A 16,854-nucleotide genomic window follows, 5' to 3' on the forward strand; every position below is an offset into this window, starting at 1 on the left:
AGAGGCTGAGGGAGCTGGGAAGGGAATGGAGCCCCAGCAGAGGCTGAGGGAGCTGGCAAGGGGCTCAGCCTGGAGAAAAGGAGGCTCACGGAGGACCTTGTGGCTCTGCACAACTCCCTGCCAGGAGGGGACAGCCAGGGGGGGTCGGGCTCTGCTGCCAGGGAACGGGGACAGGACAAGGGGAAATGGCCTCAGGCTGGGCCAGGGCAGGCTCAGGGTGGGCACCAGGAGGAATTTGCCCATGGAAAGGATGGTCAGACCTTGGCAGGGGCTGCTCAGGGAGGGTTGGAGTGCCCATCCCTGAAGGTGTCCAAGGAATGCCTGGGCGTGGCACTGAGTGCTCTAGGCTGGGAACAAGGTGGGGATCAGTCACAGGCTGGACTCAAGGGTCTGGGAGGTCTTTTCCAACCTCAGTGATCCTGGCATTCTGTGCCTGTAACACTCCTGCAGCAGGGAATTCTTTGGCTGCAGGAAATATCCCTCTGGAGACAGACTCAGCTAAAGTGGGCACAGAGGGACCAAATCCATGCTCTGTGGGTGATGTGTCCCAGCCCTGCCTGGCAGCTGCTGAGGCTTCCCCTGAGGCCGGGCAAATGCCAGCAGTGTCTGCTCCAGCACTTGTGACTTGTCAGCCTGGGCCAGGTGATGGCTGGTCCTGGCAGGCTGGAGGTCTCACTATCCAAACTCCAGTGCTTGTTTGGAGGCTGTGAAAAATGCCAATCACTTTTTAAAAAAAAGTTTAGATGTATAATCATAATAGAATTGTTATTACAATGGTAGTATTAAATTTGGACAATTGAGATTAGGACAATATGAGACAATAAAAACAAAGGGTTACAGACATCCGGGTACCTTTTTCTGGGCAACACAAGCCCAAAAAAGGACACCCATTAGCAGAGGATTAACCCTTAAAAACAATAGCCTCTTGCATATTCATACACCTCATACACGGTGCATAAATTCCATTCAAACACAGGATTCTGTCAGGTCATGTCAACTTCTTCCTCTGAATCCTAACGATGCCTTCATGGCAGGAAGACGTTAGTTTCTTCTGATAATTGGGCAAGAAATTCTTTTTCTCTGAAAGACTTAGGTGTCTTGTGGCTGCTATCTCAGTGAGAGTCCTTTCTGTTTTAAAAAAAGTATCTTACATAGCATAGTTTCTATTTTAACATCATATTATAACCTAAAACTATATTTTACACACTATTTAAGAAAATTAATACAGCATAACTTTCTAACATAACACATATAATATTAATTTTCATATTTGTGAAAAGCCAATCAAAAAATACGCATTTTTCACAAGGCCATTGAGCAGGATTTGTGTGTCCACATGCCAGGGGAAAAGCAATCCAGCCCCCTGCTCTGGTTGGGTGTTGAATGTCCTGTGCCAAACCCCAATGCTCTGTTACTGTCAGGTGTGGGGTGTCCCTGCCAAGAAAGCTGCAGCCAGGCCCTGTCCCTGCTTTGCTTCCTCTGCTGGAGAGGTGTCCAAGGAAGGCCAGGTTGGATGGTGCCTGGAGCAAGCTGGGACAGTGCAAGGAGTCCCTGTCTTGGAATGGGGCAGCCACTGCTTCTCTGGGAATTCCATCCCAGCCCCTGACAACTCTCCCAGGGAAGAATTCCTTCCCAATATCCCATCTACTTCTGTCCTCTGGCAGTGGGAAGCCATTCCCCCTTGACCTGTCCCTTCAGGCCTTTCTCCAAGGACCCTCTCCTCCTTTTTTTTACATGTATATGTATCTCTCTGTCACAGTTTACAATATTATTACCAGCAGTCAGCACAGAAGTGTTAAAAGTCTGCAAGAAAGGAGTGTTGTCTGTGAACTAACACAAACCACAGCTTGGTGGAATTAGGAACATAGTGCAGTCATCTGACTCCAAAAGGATGGTTTCACTTTCACTGCTCTGCCGCAGTAAAAAGCCTGATTTCCAGGAATTACCCTGCTGCCTCTGGAACAGCCATGGGAACTCCCACCCACCGGAGAGACAGGGCAGGATAAAAAGGGACTGGGATGGGATTCTCCCAGCCGGGGAGCTGAGGAGCCCGGAGGGAGAAGGTAGGGGATGGGGATGGGGATGGGGATGGGGATGGGGATGGGGATGGGGATGGGGATGGGGATGGGGATGGGGATGAGCTGCGGGGCTGGGAGCCGGCAGCAGCAGGGAGCGGGATCTTGTTGCTCTCCTGCCTCCTGTTCCCGGGGCTTTGCCAGGGCTGGGCAGATGGCAGGGCAGGAGAAGAGGGGGCTGAGGGCAGCGGGCGGGCAGCAGCTGTGTGCTCCGAGCGTGGGCTGCAGGAAGCCGCCTTTGCTGGCAGCGCTTTGGGGGAGCTCGGGGGAGCCGTGTGCGCTGCGGGGGCTGAGCTGGGAGGGGGCCGGGCTCAGAGCGGTGGCAGCGGAGCGGCGGGGCAAGCAGGAGGGATGCGGGGCATGGAGGGGCACAGTGAAGCCTGCAGAGGCGCCAAGGCTGGCCCCAGAGCTGGCAGCGGGGCTGGCCGGGCACAGATGCCGAGCGGAGCCCCTTCCCTGCCGCCAGCCCGTGCCGGCCGGGAAACGCTCTCCGCAGGCGGGACCGACCCTGCCCGGCCCGGGCACCCCCAGCCCCGCGCTGGGGCCGGATGGCTGCGCTGCCCTGAAGGCAGGAGCCCTGCGGGATCATTCCTTTTCCTGCCCGTGCAGGGTGGGTGCCATTCTCCTCTCTTACAGTCTGAGCAGCGCGACCCAGAGCACTCCGGTCCCTGGGACAGCCCCGCAAAGGCCGCAGTGTTCTCAGAGCCCCTTTCCCTGGGCAGGGCTGGGGAAAACACTCTCGGGGGGCTGTGCCCGTGAAACGGGGTGCAGGCGTTTCTATGGCAGGTCCTGATGAAAGCCTTGCTCTTTCCTTAGTTTGTTTCCAAGGAGGAACAAGATCCCGAGTTATGCCCTGAATGTGCTCGGTGCCTCTCTGCGGCACTGACACACTCGCATGGGGCTTTTTCCCTATTCCTGCAGCAATGGGAAGCCGTGCAGAGGCTGCCAAGGGTGCCTTGGGGCTGGTTCAGGTTGTGGCTGGGCTGCAGTTAGTGTTGTCCAGGGCAGCCTCTGGCTCCTGAGACTCAACCAGCGCTGGCAGTGCTCCATTGGGAGAGAATTTGGGACGGCACAGGGCTGTGAAAAGTGTCTCAAGAGGACAAGCTGCTGCAGTGACCCTGAGCCAGCAGTTCCCTTCCTGAGCAGCTGTCCTGCACTGAGGCTCTGCTGCCCAGGGAGCAGCTGGACATGTGCCCAAAGAAAACAATTGGTGTCTGAAAACCCTCCTGTGCTCTGCCACCACACCCAGCTTTCCCCTGCTGCTGAACTGCCCTTATCTCGAGCCAGCAGCTTTTCCTATTTGTGCTGTTCCCCTCCTTGTCCCATCCTGCTGGTGGGAGCACATGAGCTGCTGGGGGGCTCAGTGCCTGCTGGGATCCAAGCCCAGCGCTGCTTCTCCCCCTCTCCTGAGCTCTGAGCTTGCCCCCAGCAGCAGCTGTGTGATGTGGGCAGTGGTGGGGCAGGGCCCTGCTGCCCCACTGTCACTGCTGTTCCCCTGGCTCTGCCCCCTCCACACCTTGGCTGCTGCCCCGAGAGCACAGATGTTCCCTGGACAGCCTCTCACCCCTCAGCAGCCCCGAGTCCTTCTCCTCAGGGCTGCTCTCAATTCTCTTCCCAGCTTGTGTCTATGCCTGGAATTGCCCGACCCAGGGGCAGCACCTGCACTTGTCCTTGCTGACCTTCATGGGCTTTGCTCTGTCCCACCTCTCCAGCATGTCTCACCCCTTCCTTCCGGTGGGGGAACATGGATGTAGGTCCCAGGTGAAACCCTGCTCTGCTCACCTCCCCAGAAGAGCCCTGAGGTGTCTTTGCTGCCTGGGCAATCCCCAGTGGAGGAGAAGGGCTGGCCTGCAGTGCTCCCTGGAATGAATCCGCCATGCTCATGGGATGCTTTCTCCTGACTGTCTGCTCTTCTCCTTTAGGACTTTGGGCCTTTCCTTCCTGGTGCTCTTCCTCCTGAGTCCTTGAGGGGTTCCCATCTTTCTCTCCACACCCACCACGTACCTCAGGCCTGTCTCTGCTGCTGTGCTGGGTCCCCTGAGCTGGGGCCCTCAGCTGCCGGTGTCTGCTGGGAAGCCAAGGCTGGGAGCAACGGGAGCATCTGCTGTGAGGTGGGTGAGGGGAATCAGAGCCCACTGCCCTTGCATACATTGCCCAGATCTGCAGGGATTCCTGACGGAAAGGTGCCCCTGTAGTCTCTGGAAGGGTGCAGGAGCCCAGTCCAAGGCTCTGGTATCAATTCCTGTGCTGGTGACAGTCCTGTGGCCTTGGTGGGACAGAAGCTGAATGCTCAGAAGGATTTTTTGCAGGAAATAAATCTCTCCAGCACCCAAGTGTACTGAGACTTGGAGTATTCTCAGAGTTGTGTGGAAGAGTCAAAACCCCAAAGGTTAAAAGGCAGGTGCCCAGTTGAAAGTTTGCAGGCATTTTCCTCCGGTCACCACAGATTTTAAGTTCAGTGGCTCCATGGTGGCTGAAGCCAAGACTGCCACCAATGGGCACCTGGCTGACGAGACCCTCTGTGCTACAGAGGTTAAGATCACAGAGGGCACCTCTCTGAGTTGGGTCCCAGCATCTCCAGTCTCTCCTGAAGGGCCACCAGGATTTCCCAGGCACAGCTGTGGGCAGGGACAAGGTGGATTTTCCCCCTGCACTGGGGTGGGCGCCTGAGTGTGCCAGGAAGCAGCTCCTGGGAAGAGGCCAGAGAGGGGCGAGGGAGGGGCTGCGCTGGCAGCTGGAGCAGGAGCACAGCTCAGAGCCCCTGGGGCCGTGCCGGGCATGGGGGGAGTGTGTCTGGGGAGAGTGGGGTGTCCATGGGGGGACTGTGTCTGGGGAGAGTGGGGTGCCCATGGGGGGAGTGTGTCTGGGGAGAGTGGGGTGCCCATGGGGGGAGTGTGTCTGGGGAGAGAGGGGTGCCCATGGGGAGAGTGTGTCTGGGGAGAGTGGGGTGCCCATGGGGGGAGTGTGTGAGCGCTGCCTCCGGGTGCTGGGAGCAGCAGGCTGGGCCAGGCAGCGAGCAGGGCAGCCGTGGGCTGGGCAGAGGGTGCAGGGTGCAGGCAGGGCTGTTGGATGGGCAGAGGGGCTGTGCCCGTGCTCCAGGGAGCCAGGAATGCCCCCAGCTGTCTGCACTTGTGGATTGAGGAGTTCTGCTGGGAGGATGCGGGCGATGGTGAAGGCAGCAGCTTGTCCAGGGCAGCTTGTGTGGCTGAGTGAGTCTGTGTGTGCCTGTGTGTGTCTCTGTGTATGTGTCTGTCTGTCTGTGGCTCTGTGTGTGTCTCTGTGTGTCTGAGCAGTCTCTGAGATATGCACTCATCTTCAGGGTTGATCCTGCAAACAGGAAATCAACAGGCACATCCAGGGTGTTGGGAAGGAGGCCCTGGCTCTTGTGCCATCCCAGACCTGGCTCCAGCAGTCAGGTGGGAGCAATCCCCAGGACTGCAGCTGCTGCAGAGCCTCTGCCACGAGCCTGGGGCCTCTGACAACACCTTAGGGAAAATCTCTGTTCTTCCTCCACAGCCATGGCTTCGCAGGAGGACACACAGGAGGGGGATGAAAAGGCACAGCTCCTGGCAGAGGCATTCCAGAAGGAAGGACTGGATGCTGGATACTGGGTGCCCAAAGCTTCACAGATCCTGGGAATCAAGTGCAGAGAAGCCCTGCAACATGTGGGATACAAAGACTACCTCAGGCTGGAATGTGAGGTACAGCACCCCTGGGAGAAAAGGGCACTCCAGAAACTCCTGGATATAACAGATGAAGAAACAGCCTCAAAAGATCTGCAGGCACAGTGCTTGGAGAAGACAAAGCAAAGACAAGGAGAGGCCAAACAGGCCCTGAAGGATCTGACAGAAATGCTCAATAGTCGCAGGCACAGCCAGGATGCTCTGAGGGAAAAAGCAGAGACTCTGTGGCGAGCCATGGAGATTCCCAAAGAGTTCTGGCCACAGCCAAAGAAACCCTTGGCAGATATGCTGGAGAGCATCCAGAAGCAGCTGGAGCAGCAGGAGCTGTCAGCAGGCAGGGAGAAGAACGTCCCTGACATGGAGGTGCTGAAGCGGGCGTCAGGGGGACTGGCCCTGCAGGGCATCTACAGAACCAGCAGACCTGAAGATGTGCTGGCAAAGCGAGAGCAGCTCCTCAGGGTTCCAGAGGGATTCCAGCTGGCTGGTCCAGAGCAAGGATCGCTGCTTGAGAGGAAGGAGTTCTCCTCCTCTGCAGCAGAATCCACTTTCAGCAAGTCCATGGAGCAGCTGGGCTTCAGCATGAGCGTTTCTGCCAAATCCTCATTTTGGGGGATTAATCTGGCAGTGGGTGTAGATCACAGCAGCTCCTCGCAGTCACAGGACACCCACCAGTCCCACTCTGAGCAGAGCTACTTCTGCACCACCAAGTACCAGTACATCCCTCTGGCCTCCTGCTACTTCCAAAGGCATCAGCTTCGCCTCTCGGATGCGGCTCTGCGGGAGCTGCAAGACATGGAGCAGCAGCGTTTGAGCTTCAGTCGGGAGGAAGACAACCCCACCTTGGTGAAGATGTGTGAGAGCTTCTTCAGCAGGTTTGGGTCCCACATAAACCAGGGTCCCCTCCACTTTGGGGGGATATTCTGGTGGAAGGCATGTACAGAAGGATTCCAAGCTGAGCAGCAGGAAGAGATGAAACAACAAATGTCTGAAGCACTGAATATCTTTTTCATGAAGAGCTATGGTGACTTCTTGGCTAGTGCTGCAGGAGCCCTGGATGTTTCTAAACCCAGCTCAAAGGCTTCTGTCCAAGGAAGAGCCAGAGAGGGTTCTCATACAGCGATTCAGCTCTACGTGGTCAACACAGGGGGTCCAGCAGACACAGCTTCCCTTCCTCAGTGGAAAACAGGGCTCATATCTGATAACACAACGTGGTGCGTTATCGACCGTGGCTTTGAGCTGATCCCAGTGTGGGACATCATCCTGTGCAATCACTGTGGGGATTTTCAGTCTGCTGGTCAGATGAGCAGAGCCCTCAGGGCTGCGTACAAAGCACTGACGAATCAGAGCGTCGGCATCATTTTTGGAGAGGAACTGGGCAGTGCAGTGCAAGAGGCCAGAGATTTCATGGGGACTGTGAAGACCTGGGAGGTGACGAAAGGGGATGAAAAGAAGCTGCTGATGCTGATGGGGCTAAAAGATTATCTGAGTGGTAAAACCAGAAACCCCAGTGTGTGGATCAACGTGTGCCTGTCGGACAAAGCCCTGCAGGAGTTCCTGGTGAACACCGTGAGGAGCTGCCAGGAGTCACCTCCAGAAAACAGCACCTCTATCAAGGTAATGTTGAGGAGTCTCCTGGATCCTCATATCTACTCTGTCAAGGACTTCCCTGAGGCTTCCTTCATTATGCAATGGATCTTCCAGACTGAGCACCTGCTTCCCAGATCTCCCAACGTCTCTGAGCTTCCAGAGCTCATCCAAACACTGCAGCAAATGAAGGAGCACATCCATGCTGTCACCTATGCACCAGGAAGCTCTGCTTCTGACGTTCATGAAGCAAAGATAGAAGCCACCCAGACCAGCAGCCTCACCATTTATTCCTTACTGCAGTCTCTCCAGGAACAGGCTCAGAAGGACATGGAACTCTTGGTGCTCTTGATTGTGACCAGCACAGGGTACCAGGTGGAAAGCAGCACTTTTCAGCACCTCCTTGGACACCCAGAAATTCAGTACATGGCCAAGGAAATGGAAGCGGCACACGAGGAGTACGTGAACCTGAAGGAGCAAGATGCCGACAGAGCTGAGGCCTTCCTCCTGCTGACGGGTCTGACTGTGACACCTGAAAGTCAAGAGCTGTCCCCTGAGCAGAAGAGGGAGCGTTTAGTTTTCATGGAAGATCACATGAAAGGCTTGTGGTCCACACGGATAAAGAATCTCCTCCAAAAGCACAGTGGTGATGAAGACTGGGAGAGGCTGGAACGGGATTTGGATTCCTTGATCAGTGGGTGCTTGGATGACAAATGGGATGAAGAGAGGATGCAGAACATACTCAGAGTCACTGAAGACACTTTTGCAACACCTGAGGTTTCCAGTCAGTCCCAGTCCAAGTCAGAAAGCAGCGAATCCAAAGAAAACGAAGTCATTGCCAACCAGGAGTTCGTCCAGTTGCTCAAGCGCCTTGGACTGGAAAGCCACTATCCAAGGAAAATGGGGATGGGAGATTTCCGCACCATCTGTAAGATATCCCTGCAGGACAGCCAGCCCAGCCAGGACACAGAACTGCCATTTTTCTTCTTGCAAAAGCTGTTAACTGCGGATTACCGGGTGAGGTACCTGACTTGCTGGGAAGACAGCAACCAAAAACCTGCAGCCCTGCCAAAAACCACCACAAAAAAGCACCAATACTCAGACACATTTGAACAATTTTTTGATGATTTAGAGGAAGCGACCCCCGAACGTGCAAGCAGGGATGGCCGTGTGCACTCCATGGACCTGCAGATGGCCATCTTCCATTGTGCTGATGACTTCCTGAGACAGACCCTGGCAACCAAGCTTGCGTTTTGCCAACTGGCGCTGCCTCTGCTGCTGCCCAACCTGAGCACTTCACGCATCGAGTTCCTGCTCTACGCCCTCAGCCAAATCCAAAGAAGCTGGAAAGAAGTGGAGAAGTCAGGAAAGCAGGCCCCAACAAAGAGTTACAACAACAAACTCATCTTTCAGGCACAGACACCCATCGTGTCCTTCATCCGCATTGGCAGCTCAGCCTCCTCTTCCAAGTCCCAGCTCCTGAACGCTCTGCTGAGCAAACGCAAACACGACACTTTCTTCCACCGCCACTGCAGAGGCAGCACCAGAGAGCGTTTGCTGATGGAAGGGCTGGTGGAGATTGCCTGGTACTGCCCCGGTGGAAGCCCTGATGACACCTTTGAGCGCTGCGTGGCTTTCTGTAACCTGCATGGAGATGCCAGGGATCACGGAGCACAGCTGCAGTTCCTGCAGGAGATATCTGCTGTCAATGTGGCTCTTGTGTCCGATTGGGAGCACATGGACAGCAGGGGGAAAAAGCTTCTGCAGGGCCTGTGGCAGTCAGAAAGGCCTTTGGTTTGTCTTCTCACGGAAAAAGAGAATGTTGAAGCTGGACGATCCAGCAAAACCATAACAATAGGGATCAAGAACAGAAACGAAGCAGAACTGATGGACCAGCTGACCAAAATTATCAGGGATCTCCTGGAAGGGTCTAATCCATGTTTCAGCCTGGAGGCCTGCGTGGACAAAGCTCGCCAGCACGGATTCCTAGTGGATGCAGATCAACCTGCATGTGTGACAGCCAAAGCAAAGGCAAAGGAGCTGGTGGAGCTTCTGAAGAAAGAGAAGCTGTCTGAGATCAAATCCCAGCTGCTGCCGCTTCAAGGAAAACTGTGGTACCAGTGGTGCCAAAAAGACAAAGAACTCACTCGCTTGCAGGAGAAGAGGAACAAGAGCATTGAGCATCATCGCAGCCAAATTGAAAATGAGAAGAAAGCAATAAGAGAAAAGCAACTGGAGCAAGCTTTCCCTCTCAACCCACTGATGAAATCATTCCTTGGCTTTCTCCAGGCCCAGCCAGAAGATACCAAGAAATACTTCCTGCAGTGGATGAAGGTCTTTATGGATGAGCTGTCTTGTGGTCGCCTTGAAGAACTGAGGAGAGACTATCACAAGTTGTGGTCTGAAATTCTGTCAGGAAAGAAAAGCAAGAAAAAACCCAGTGTGAGTGCTGATTTGCCAAGTGGCTTGGATGCCCTCTCTGATGAAATCAATGATTCATCCATCGGCCTGGAGCACCTTCTGAGAGAGGTAGGGCAGATTTATGAAGCTCTGCAATTTATGAACTCCAAGGATGAAAATTTTGTCAAATTGCCAGAAATTGCAGCAGAGCTGATGGTTTCAGGGTATCCCATGGAGCTGTTGGATGGGGACGCTTCTTACCTGCCCTTGTGCTGGGTGGGAGCAATCTTTGACAGCTTAATTGAGAGGCTGGGGGACAAACGAGTGTTTGTGCTCTCCGTGCTCGGCATCCAGAGCACAGGCAAGTCCACCCTGCTGAATGCCATGTTTGGCCTGCAGTTCAACGTCAGCGCAGGGAGATGCACCCGCGGAGCCTTCATGCAGCTCATCCCAGTGGCCGAGGAGCTGCAGCAAGACTTGGGCTTTGATTTTGTGCTGGTGGTTGACACAGAGGGACTCCGTGCCATCGAGATGGCCAATAAACAGTCCCTGAACCATGACAAAGAACTGGCCACCTTTGTCATTGGTGTTGGCAACGTCACTGTGATCAATATTTTTGGAGAAAATCCATCAGAAATGCATGATGTTCTCCAGACGGTTGTGCAGGCTTTCCTGAGGATGAAGAAAGTCAATCTATCCCCAAGCTGCCTCTTTGTCCACCAAAATGTGGGAGAAGCAACTGCCAAGGAGCAGAACATGGAAGGACAAAGGCGTTTGCAGGAAAAGCTGGATGAAATGACCGTGGTTGCTGCTCAGCAGGAATTCTGTGACATCTCCTCCTTCAGCGATGTCATTGCCTTTGATGTGAACACCCACATTCACTACTTTGCTCACCTGTGGGAAGGAAACCCCCCAATGGCACCACCCAACCCCACCTACAGCCAGAACGTAAATCAACTCAAGAGCAAAATCTTCCAGGCAGCCAAGAATCAGTCTCAGTGCAGCATTTTGAGGTTCTCGAGTCTGAAAGATCGTATTGGTGACCTCTGGAATGCTTTGCTGAATGAAAACTTTGTCTTCAGCTTCAAGAATTCCCTGGAGATTGCTGTGTACAGGAAACTGGAACGTGCCTTTAGTCAGTGGACCTGGGGGCTGAGAAGTCACATCTTAGATGTACAGATGAGGCTGGTCAACAAAATTCAGAATGGTGACTTGCAGAAAGTCACCACAGCACACCTTGAAGGGCTGGTGAGAGACACAAGTGATGCCATTGAGAAAGAAGTGGAAAAGTATTTTACGGAAGAGAATGACCGTGGGATACTGGTCCAGTGGAAATCAAGCACAGCGTTGAAGCTGAAAGAACTGAAAGAGGCTCTGCTTGATGAAACACAAAAGAAATGTGAGAATTTTATTGAGCTACAGAAGGAGCAGAGGAAACTGGATACAAGGAAGTTGGACTATGAAGATGAGCTCCTGAGAAGGAGTCGGGAGCTGGCTGTGAGTCTGAAGGGGAAGAGCCTCAGTGAGAGAGAACTGGAGGACAACTTTACTCTTGTCTGGAACCAGTGGATTGCCGAAGTCTCCCGTGATGCTCGTCCTCAGGAACTGGTGGATATCGATGCAGAAATTGAAGATATTCTTGTAGAGCAGTTTAAGGAGCCGGGTATCCATGCTCGGATCAGGTCATATCCCAAAGGCAGAGGATTTTCTATTGATCCAGAGAAACACATCATGAAGAAAAAGCATTATGTCCTTTTCCAAGGTTTCAGGAGTATTTCCAATACTGATGTGATCAACTTTCAGCACATCACAGACAACATCATAGCGTGTGTGAAGACAAACATTGCTAAGAAGGAAGAGGAGAAACGGGATTACAGTCGAAATTTTATTCATGAAGTGCTCAATGAAGTACAGAAAGGTGTGAACTCTGTCCCCAGCAATGCAGAATGTACTTTTAACAGAGAGTACAGCATTGATTTGTCTCTGTATCTGTGCAGAATGGCAGCAGAAAGGTTTAAAGCCATGCATGAAGCATTCCAAAAGGCAAATGACCCAGTCGTGTACCTGAGCAGCAAGAGAGAAGATTTCTTCCAATGTTTCCAGATTTCCTGCCAAGGAGCCACTTCTGTCACAACTTTTGTTGTTTTCCTTTGTCATAAGATTGAACCAGCTCTTTGCAGTGCAGTCTATGAGAGAACGGCTAAAGACATCGCTGAGGACATGCAGGGCAAATTCCCAGATTTCAGGGGCAGCAGAGCCAATCTGGAACTTTGCATCCTGAAATACCTGGCAGAAGAGGAAAACTTTGAGTATTTCAAGCAGTACCTTACATCTCCAAAACAGTTTTGTGAGGCTTATATTGAGACATGTGTTAGGAATTACTGTTTAGATGGGAGTAGGAGGCTGGGGATGTTTTTAGATTCTTCCCTTGATATTCTCTGTCAAAAAATCCTGTCTGCTGTTTCAAAATCAACCCAAATTGTCAAAGACAGAAAATACAGGGAAGACAAAGTCTCTCTTTGGCTGGATGCATTTTGCAGGGAACTGTCAGAGGTGATCAACTTGCCCAGAAGTGACCTGAAGGGCATTGAGCACCAGGAGGTCACAGACATTGAGTTCCTGAGCAGGGCCATGACAGAAGCTCTGGCTGCCCTAAAAGACAGGCTTGTTAATGAATTGGCTGATGCTGACCTGAGCTGGTTTCCAAGGCAGCCTCACACCATCCTGGCAGAGCATTTTTCGAGGTGCTGGGCACAGTGTCCCTTTTGTGGGGCTGTCTGCACAAACACCATGTGGAATCATGATGGAGACCATCAGCTGGTCTACCATCGCCCACGAGCTTTGACAGGAGGCAAGTGGCATGAGACAGACCACCTGGTCATTGATATTTGTTCCAGCCTTGTTGCAAGTAACTGCTCATTCAAATTTGGTGGTGGTCCATGGATCCCATACAAGAGATACCGGGATGCTGGACCTCCTTATTCCACTTGGAACATTCTTCCTGATACCTCCATGCAGGCGTACTGGAAATGGTTTGTGTCTCATTTCAGGACACAACTGGAAGCTCTGTACAATGGGAAATTTCAGGGCAAAGGAGAAATCCCTGAGGCCTGGCAGAGAATTTCCAAGCAGGAAGCACTGACTGAGCTGGACAAGTGCAGCCCATGTCCTCAGAAAGGAAGAACCACAAGGTTTTCACAAATTAAAACAGCTTTGGCCGAGGCTCTCCCGAAAATAAACTTACAATATGATGCTCTCATGCCACGTGGAAATTATAGTTTCCAATTCTTCACAAATTTCAGGAAATAAGGCACACCACTGCAGCCTTTTCTCATTAACTCAGTCCTTTGTGATTAAGCCAGAATCCTCTTGCCTGTTTGTCATAAACATTTCCCTCAGCTTTTACCTGGAGCCAAACCAAATTCCCTCCTTGGGGCGATCAGCCTCATGGCCAAGCCGCAGCCCAAGGGCCAGGGATGGGGCAAAGACAGCATTTAAAGCACTCCTTGGATCAGCTGCTGCGAGACAAGAAGGGACAGTGCCCCAAAGGCAGTTTTCCTGCAGCAAGGAGCTGTCCTGCTCAGAGAAAGGGCTGCAGGGCATGAAGCCAGCTCCAGGCTGGCTGCAAGCTGGGCTGCTTGACTTTTGGGCATCATCCTTCGCTCCCTCATTGCAGCCCCCAGGATCAACTGAGGCCATTCTCCCAGCAGGAGCTGTTGTGCCTGCGGGCTCAGGGAAGCACTGACACGACCACCCCAGGGTTCCTGAAGAGCTTTCATTCCCTGTCTCAGAGGTGCTCTGTCTCTGTCCAGGACAGCTGCTCCTGCTCAGGTGCCTGGGGCTGCTGCCCTTCCCTGCAGCCCTCAGCCCCAGCAGGACTTGTCCTGCCTTTGTCCTCTCTGCTGAGCAAAAGCCTTTGGAATGCCCCATGTGGGGAGTCCTGTTTGCCAGCACCTTCTGCAGCAGCTCTCAGATTCAGGGTCCTTTCTCGTCTTGGTTCAGCTTTTTCGGAGGTCTGTGGCCAGGCAGAGCAGGTTCTTCAGGTTCTACTGAACAGATCTTATTGATTTCCTGATCTTTGACTAAAACAAACCCAAACAGTTCAAGGGAAAAAAAAAAAAAAAAAAAAAAATCAAGCTGCTCAAGGATTGCTGCTGCAGCTTCTTCAAGGCCAGGGAAAGGGAAAAAAACTTCTTGCTTCAGCCAAAAAAACCCAAGCCACCTAAGCAACAAAATAATGCTGTCACAGGGCATCCAATCCAAGCCCACCAAGGAGTGAGGCTTTGAACCAATCCTGCATAAAAGCCCCAAGGCTGTTTTTGGTGCCTTGGAGTGGCTACCTGGAACAGAGACTAGACAAGGTTAAGAAAATAAAAGTAGGCATTTATTAAAGTATGGGGAGACAGCTGGGCAGTGGTGCAGGGAGTACTGTGGAGATGATGGATGGTGCAGACATCCTGGCTCTTGTGCGGGAGAAACCATGGGGAGTTCAAACAGAAATGTAAGGGAGAAAGCAAAAAGGAATGTAGAGCTTTAAGCAAGTCACCTTAGGCTGCAGGTGCTTGGGCTTAGCAATGTAGCTAAGAAACACTAGGAATGTGATTATTGCTTGGCAGTGAAAAATTTTATCTAAACCTATTAGAGTATATATACCCAGCTCTAGAAATAACAGACGGCTTCATAGGTTTGCTGTGTCAACAATAAAGAACTTCTTGCTAACATCTATGGGAATTCTTGTCTCTCAATCACCAATTTAAAGTCCTTCCGTAGGAACACCATGGGCAGTCGGAAGCCTCCCAGAGGCTACACTCAAAATGGACGATGGCCACAAGTATTTCATACAGTTACAAGTTTGGTCCATTTATGTATCAGAGGTTAATCTTCCAATTACAGCTTCAGGTATTGAAGTCCTTTACCCACAGTTTTCTCCTCCCCAACTCACTTTCTGGGGCCTGAGACAGTGGGGTGTCCTTGATTTTAAGGCCTAGAAGAATTGTTTTGTCTAAATAAAACGGGAGAACAGTGTCTGACAGGCTACTGGAGTTTTAGAGTTATACCCTAAATCAGTACAGGATCGAAAAAATGTAAAAGCTGAATCCTGAGGTATCACTGTCCCTTCTCTGGACCCCTTTAAACCTACAGGAACCATTTCTGGGCATAAAGCAGAAAATAAGGGAAAAGAGTATCATCCTATTCCCTTGCAAATAGCACACACTGATCATAGTCATCGTTGAAAACGTCTTCAACGTGTTCTGCCTCTTCCCCAACAACTCCTCTCTCTCCTCTGGGACCCATTAGAGCAGCTGTGAGTTCTCCATCTTTGTCTCCCTAAGCCAACCCTGTGTTATTACATAATTTCCACGCATTTTCTAAACATTTATTTACATTTCTGGAGTCCTCTGCCCCCAGTCTCTGCAACTTCCTCGTAATGTCTGGAGCCAATTGTCCCATAATTGTGGCTGCCATGTGTAACAAAATCTCCTTCTCTGTCAGGGTCCCTGTTAGCAAATTTCCCATCTGCATCCATGAATCATTGATGGAAATTGGAAAGAGACTCATTCTTTCTTTGGATTACATTATACAATTCTGACTTAATTATAGCCTCTTTCTAGCCGACATCCTTTAGGTTAGGGTGAAAGGTAAAAAGGATTTTAGCAGACGCTGGATTAATTTCCTCTCATTTAGACATCATTTGGATCTCTTAATTCCATGGTGGCTCACTGTTTTAGGGGTTTTTCTTGCAAAATTTGGTGAGGTGCTTCCTCATCTGCATACCAGCTCTGATGTCACCTCCCCACCTCCTCAGTCTCAGGTGTCATCCTTCAGGAAGCAGCAGGGGGACACCCGAGCTGATTTCCGACCATCAACAGGTAATGAAAGAAGAACTATTAACAACAGGAGATTACAACATGCAGTTATTAACTACAAATAGTTAAAACTCCAACTTAGCAGCAATTGGTTTAACTTGTTAACTGGAACTTAAAAAACAATACTCCATAAGTTGGCATGGCCCATTGACAAGCTGTGGGAAGGCTTGTGGAAATGGGAAGGACTTCACGATGACCGGGTTCCTCAGGCGGCTGTTATTTGTGATGAAATTGAGAACCACGAGAGAATTGTTTTTTCCTCTTATGGAGAAGTCTCCATAACCTTCACAAGGGGGACTTCTCTCCCTAAGTGAACTGAAGAAAGACTATTGTAGAGGTGGTAAATTGACTGGAAAATTTAAGTTTTGTTTCTTTACAGTATCAGTGGAAAAGAAAATGTTGTGGGGAGAGGAGAAGTGTTCTGGAGGGTTTGTTTGATTCTTATTACTTTTTTTTTTCTTTTAGCTACTGTTAATAGAATTTTCTTTATACACTTTTAAAGTTTGCAGCCTACTTTGCCTTTCTTCCAATCCTGTCTTGCAGCAGGAAATGAGTGCACTGGTGATTAACCAGCACTGCAGCCCACCACACTCTTCAATGCATTAGTTAGGAAATCTCAAAATTAGTGTTTCTGCCTGGTTTTGAACTGAAACCACCACAGGAAGTTCCTGGCATGGCTGCACCCATTGACGCAGAGGGAATGGAGGAGCCGAGTGCGATGGAGGGCAGAGGAAAAGGCGGAGGAGAGGTGGGAAAGTGGCCATTTTGGTACACGAGGGTGGGAAAACTTGGAAGAGAAGGAGACTATAGAAATGCACCCCCTACTGACGGAATGACCCAACTATCCTTTGTCCTCTTAAAAAGGAAATAAGCCCAGAAATTTCTCTCCTCAGTGAGGTGAAAAGGCATCTCATAGGACCTGGGGCACTTCACCTCAAACTTAAGGATAGCTAATTGGACAGGAGCCAAAAAGTCCTGCCTGAGCAATTAACTAGAAAAAGAAGAGAAGAAAGAAACTAATGACTTTGGTGAGGTATTTTACCAGGGGCAAGGACTCTTGCACCTGGCTCAGTTTTTCCCTGTAAAGAGTTTGTTATTTTGCCTTTTATTAAGACCTTTTTGTTTCCAACACTACCAGGGAAGCCATCCTGCTGATTTGATGCCTTCTAAGGTAGCTGAGCTATCTTGGGTGTGAAATATGTCTCCAAGAGCTTATGAGACCTGGCTCAATGAGACTCATGTTTC

General features: G+C 51.2%; 1 protein-coding gene across 2 annotated transcripts; it reads left to right on the forward strand.

Moving 5' to 3' along the window:
• The first annotated feature begins 1,912 nt into the window (after window positions 1-1,912).
• LOC135295745 (interferon-induced very large GTPase 1-like) lies at window positions 1,913-16,083 on the forward strand. Of its 2 annotated transcripts, XM_064411423.1 has the most exons (3): window positions 1,913-2,063; window positions 3,998-4,186; window positions 5,592-16,083. In XM_064411423.1, the coding sequence occupies exon 3, from the start codon at window positions 5,594-5,596 to the stop codon at window positions 13,049-13,051; it is 7,458 nt and encodes a 2,485-aa protein (XP_064267493.1). In that variant the 5' UTR covers window positions 1,913-2,063; window positions 3,998-4,186; window positions 5,592-5,593; the 3' UTR covers window positions 13,052-16,083. The 2 variants fall into 2 exon arrangements, with proteins under 2 accessions (XP_064267493.1, XP_064267494.1); XM_064411424.1 differs by lacking the exon at window positions 3,998-4,186.
• The last annotated feature ends 771 nt before the right edge of the window (window positions 16,084-16,854 follow it).

This window comes from Passer domesticus, chromosome 3 (genome assembly GCF_036417665.1).
Source record: "Passer domesticus isolate bPasDom1 chromosome 3, bPasDom1.hap1, whole genome shotgun sequence".
NCBI lineage: Eukaryota > Metazoa > Chordata > Aves > Passeriformes > Passeridae > Passer > Passer domesticus.

Bases quoted from the DNA above. Each gene is read 5' to 3' on its own strand.
- LOC135295745 (XM_064411423.1), top strand. From the start codon at position 5,594: ATGGCTTCGCAGGAGGACACACAGGAGGGGGATGAAAAGGCACAGCTC.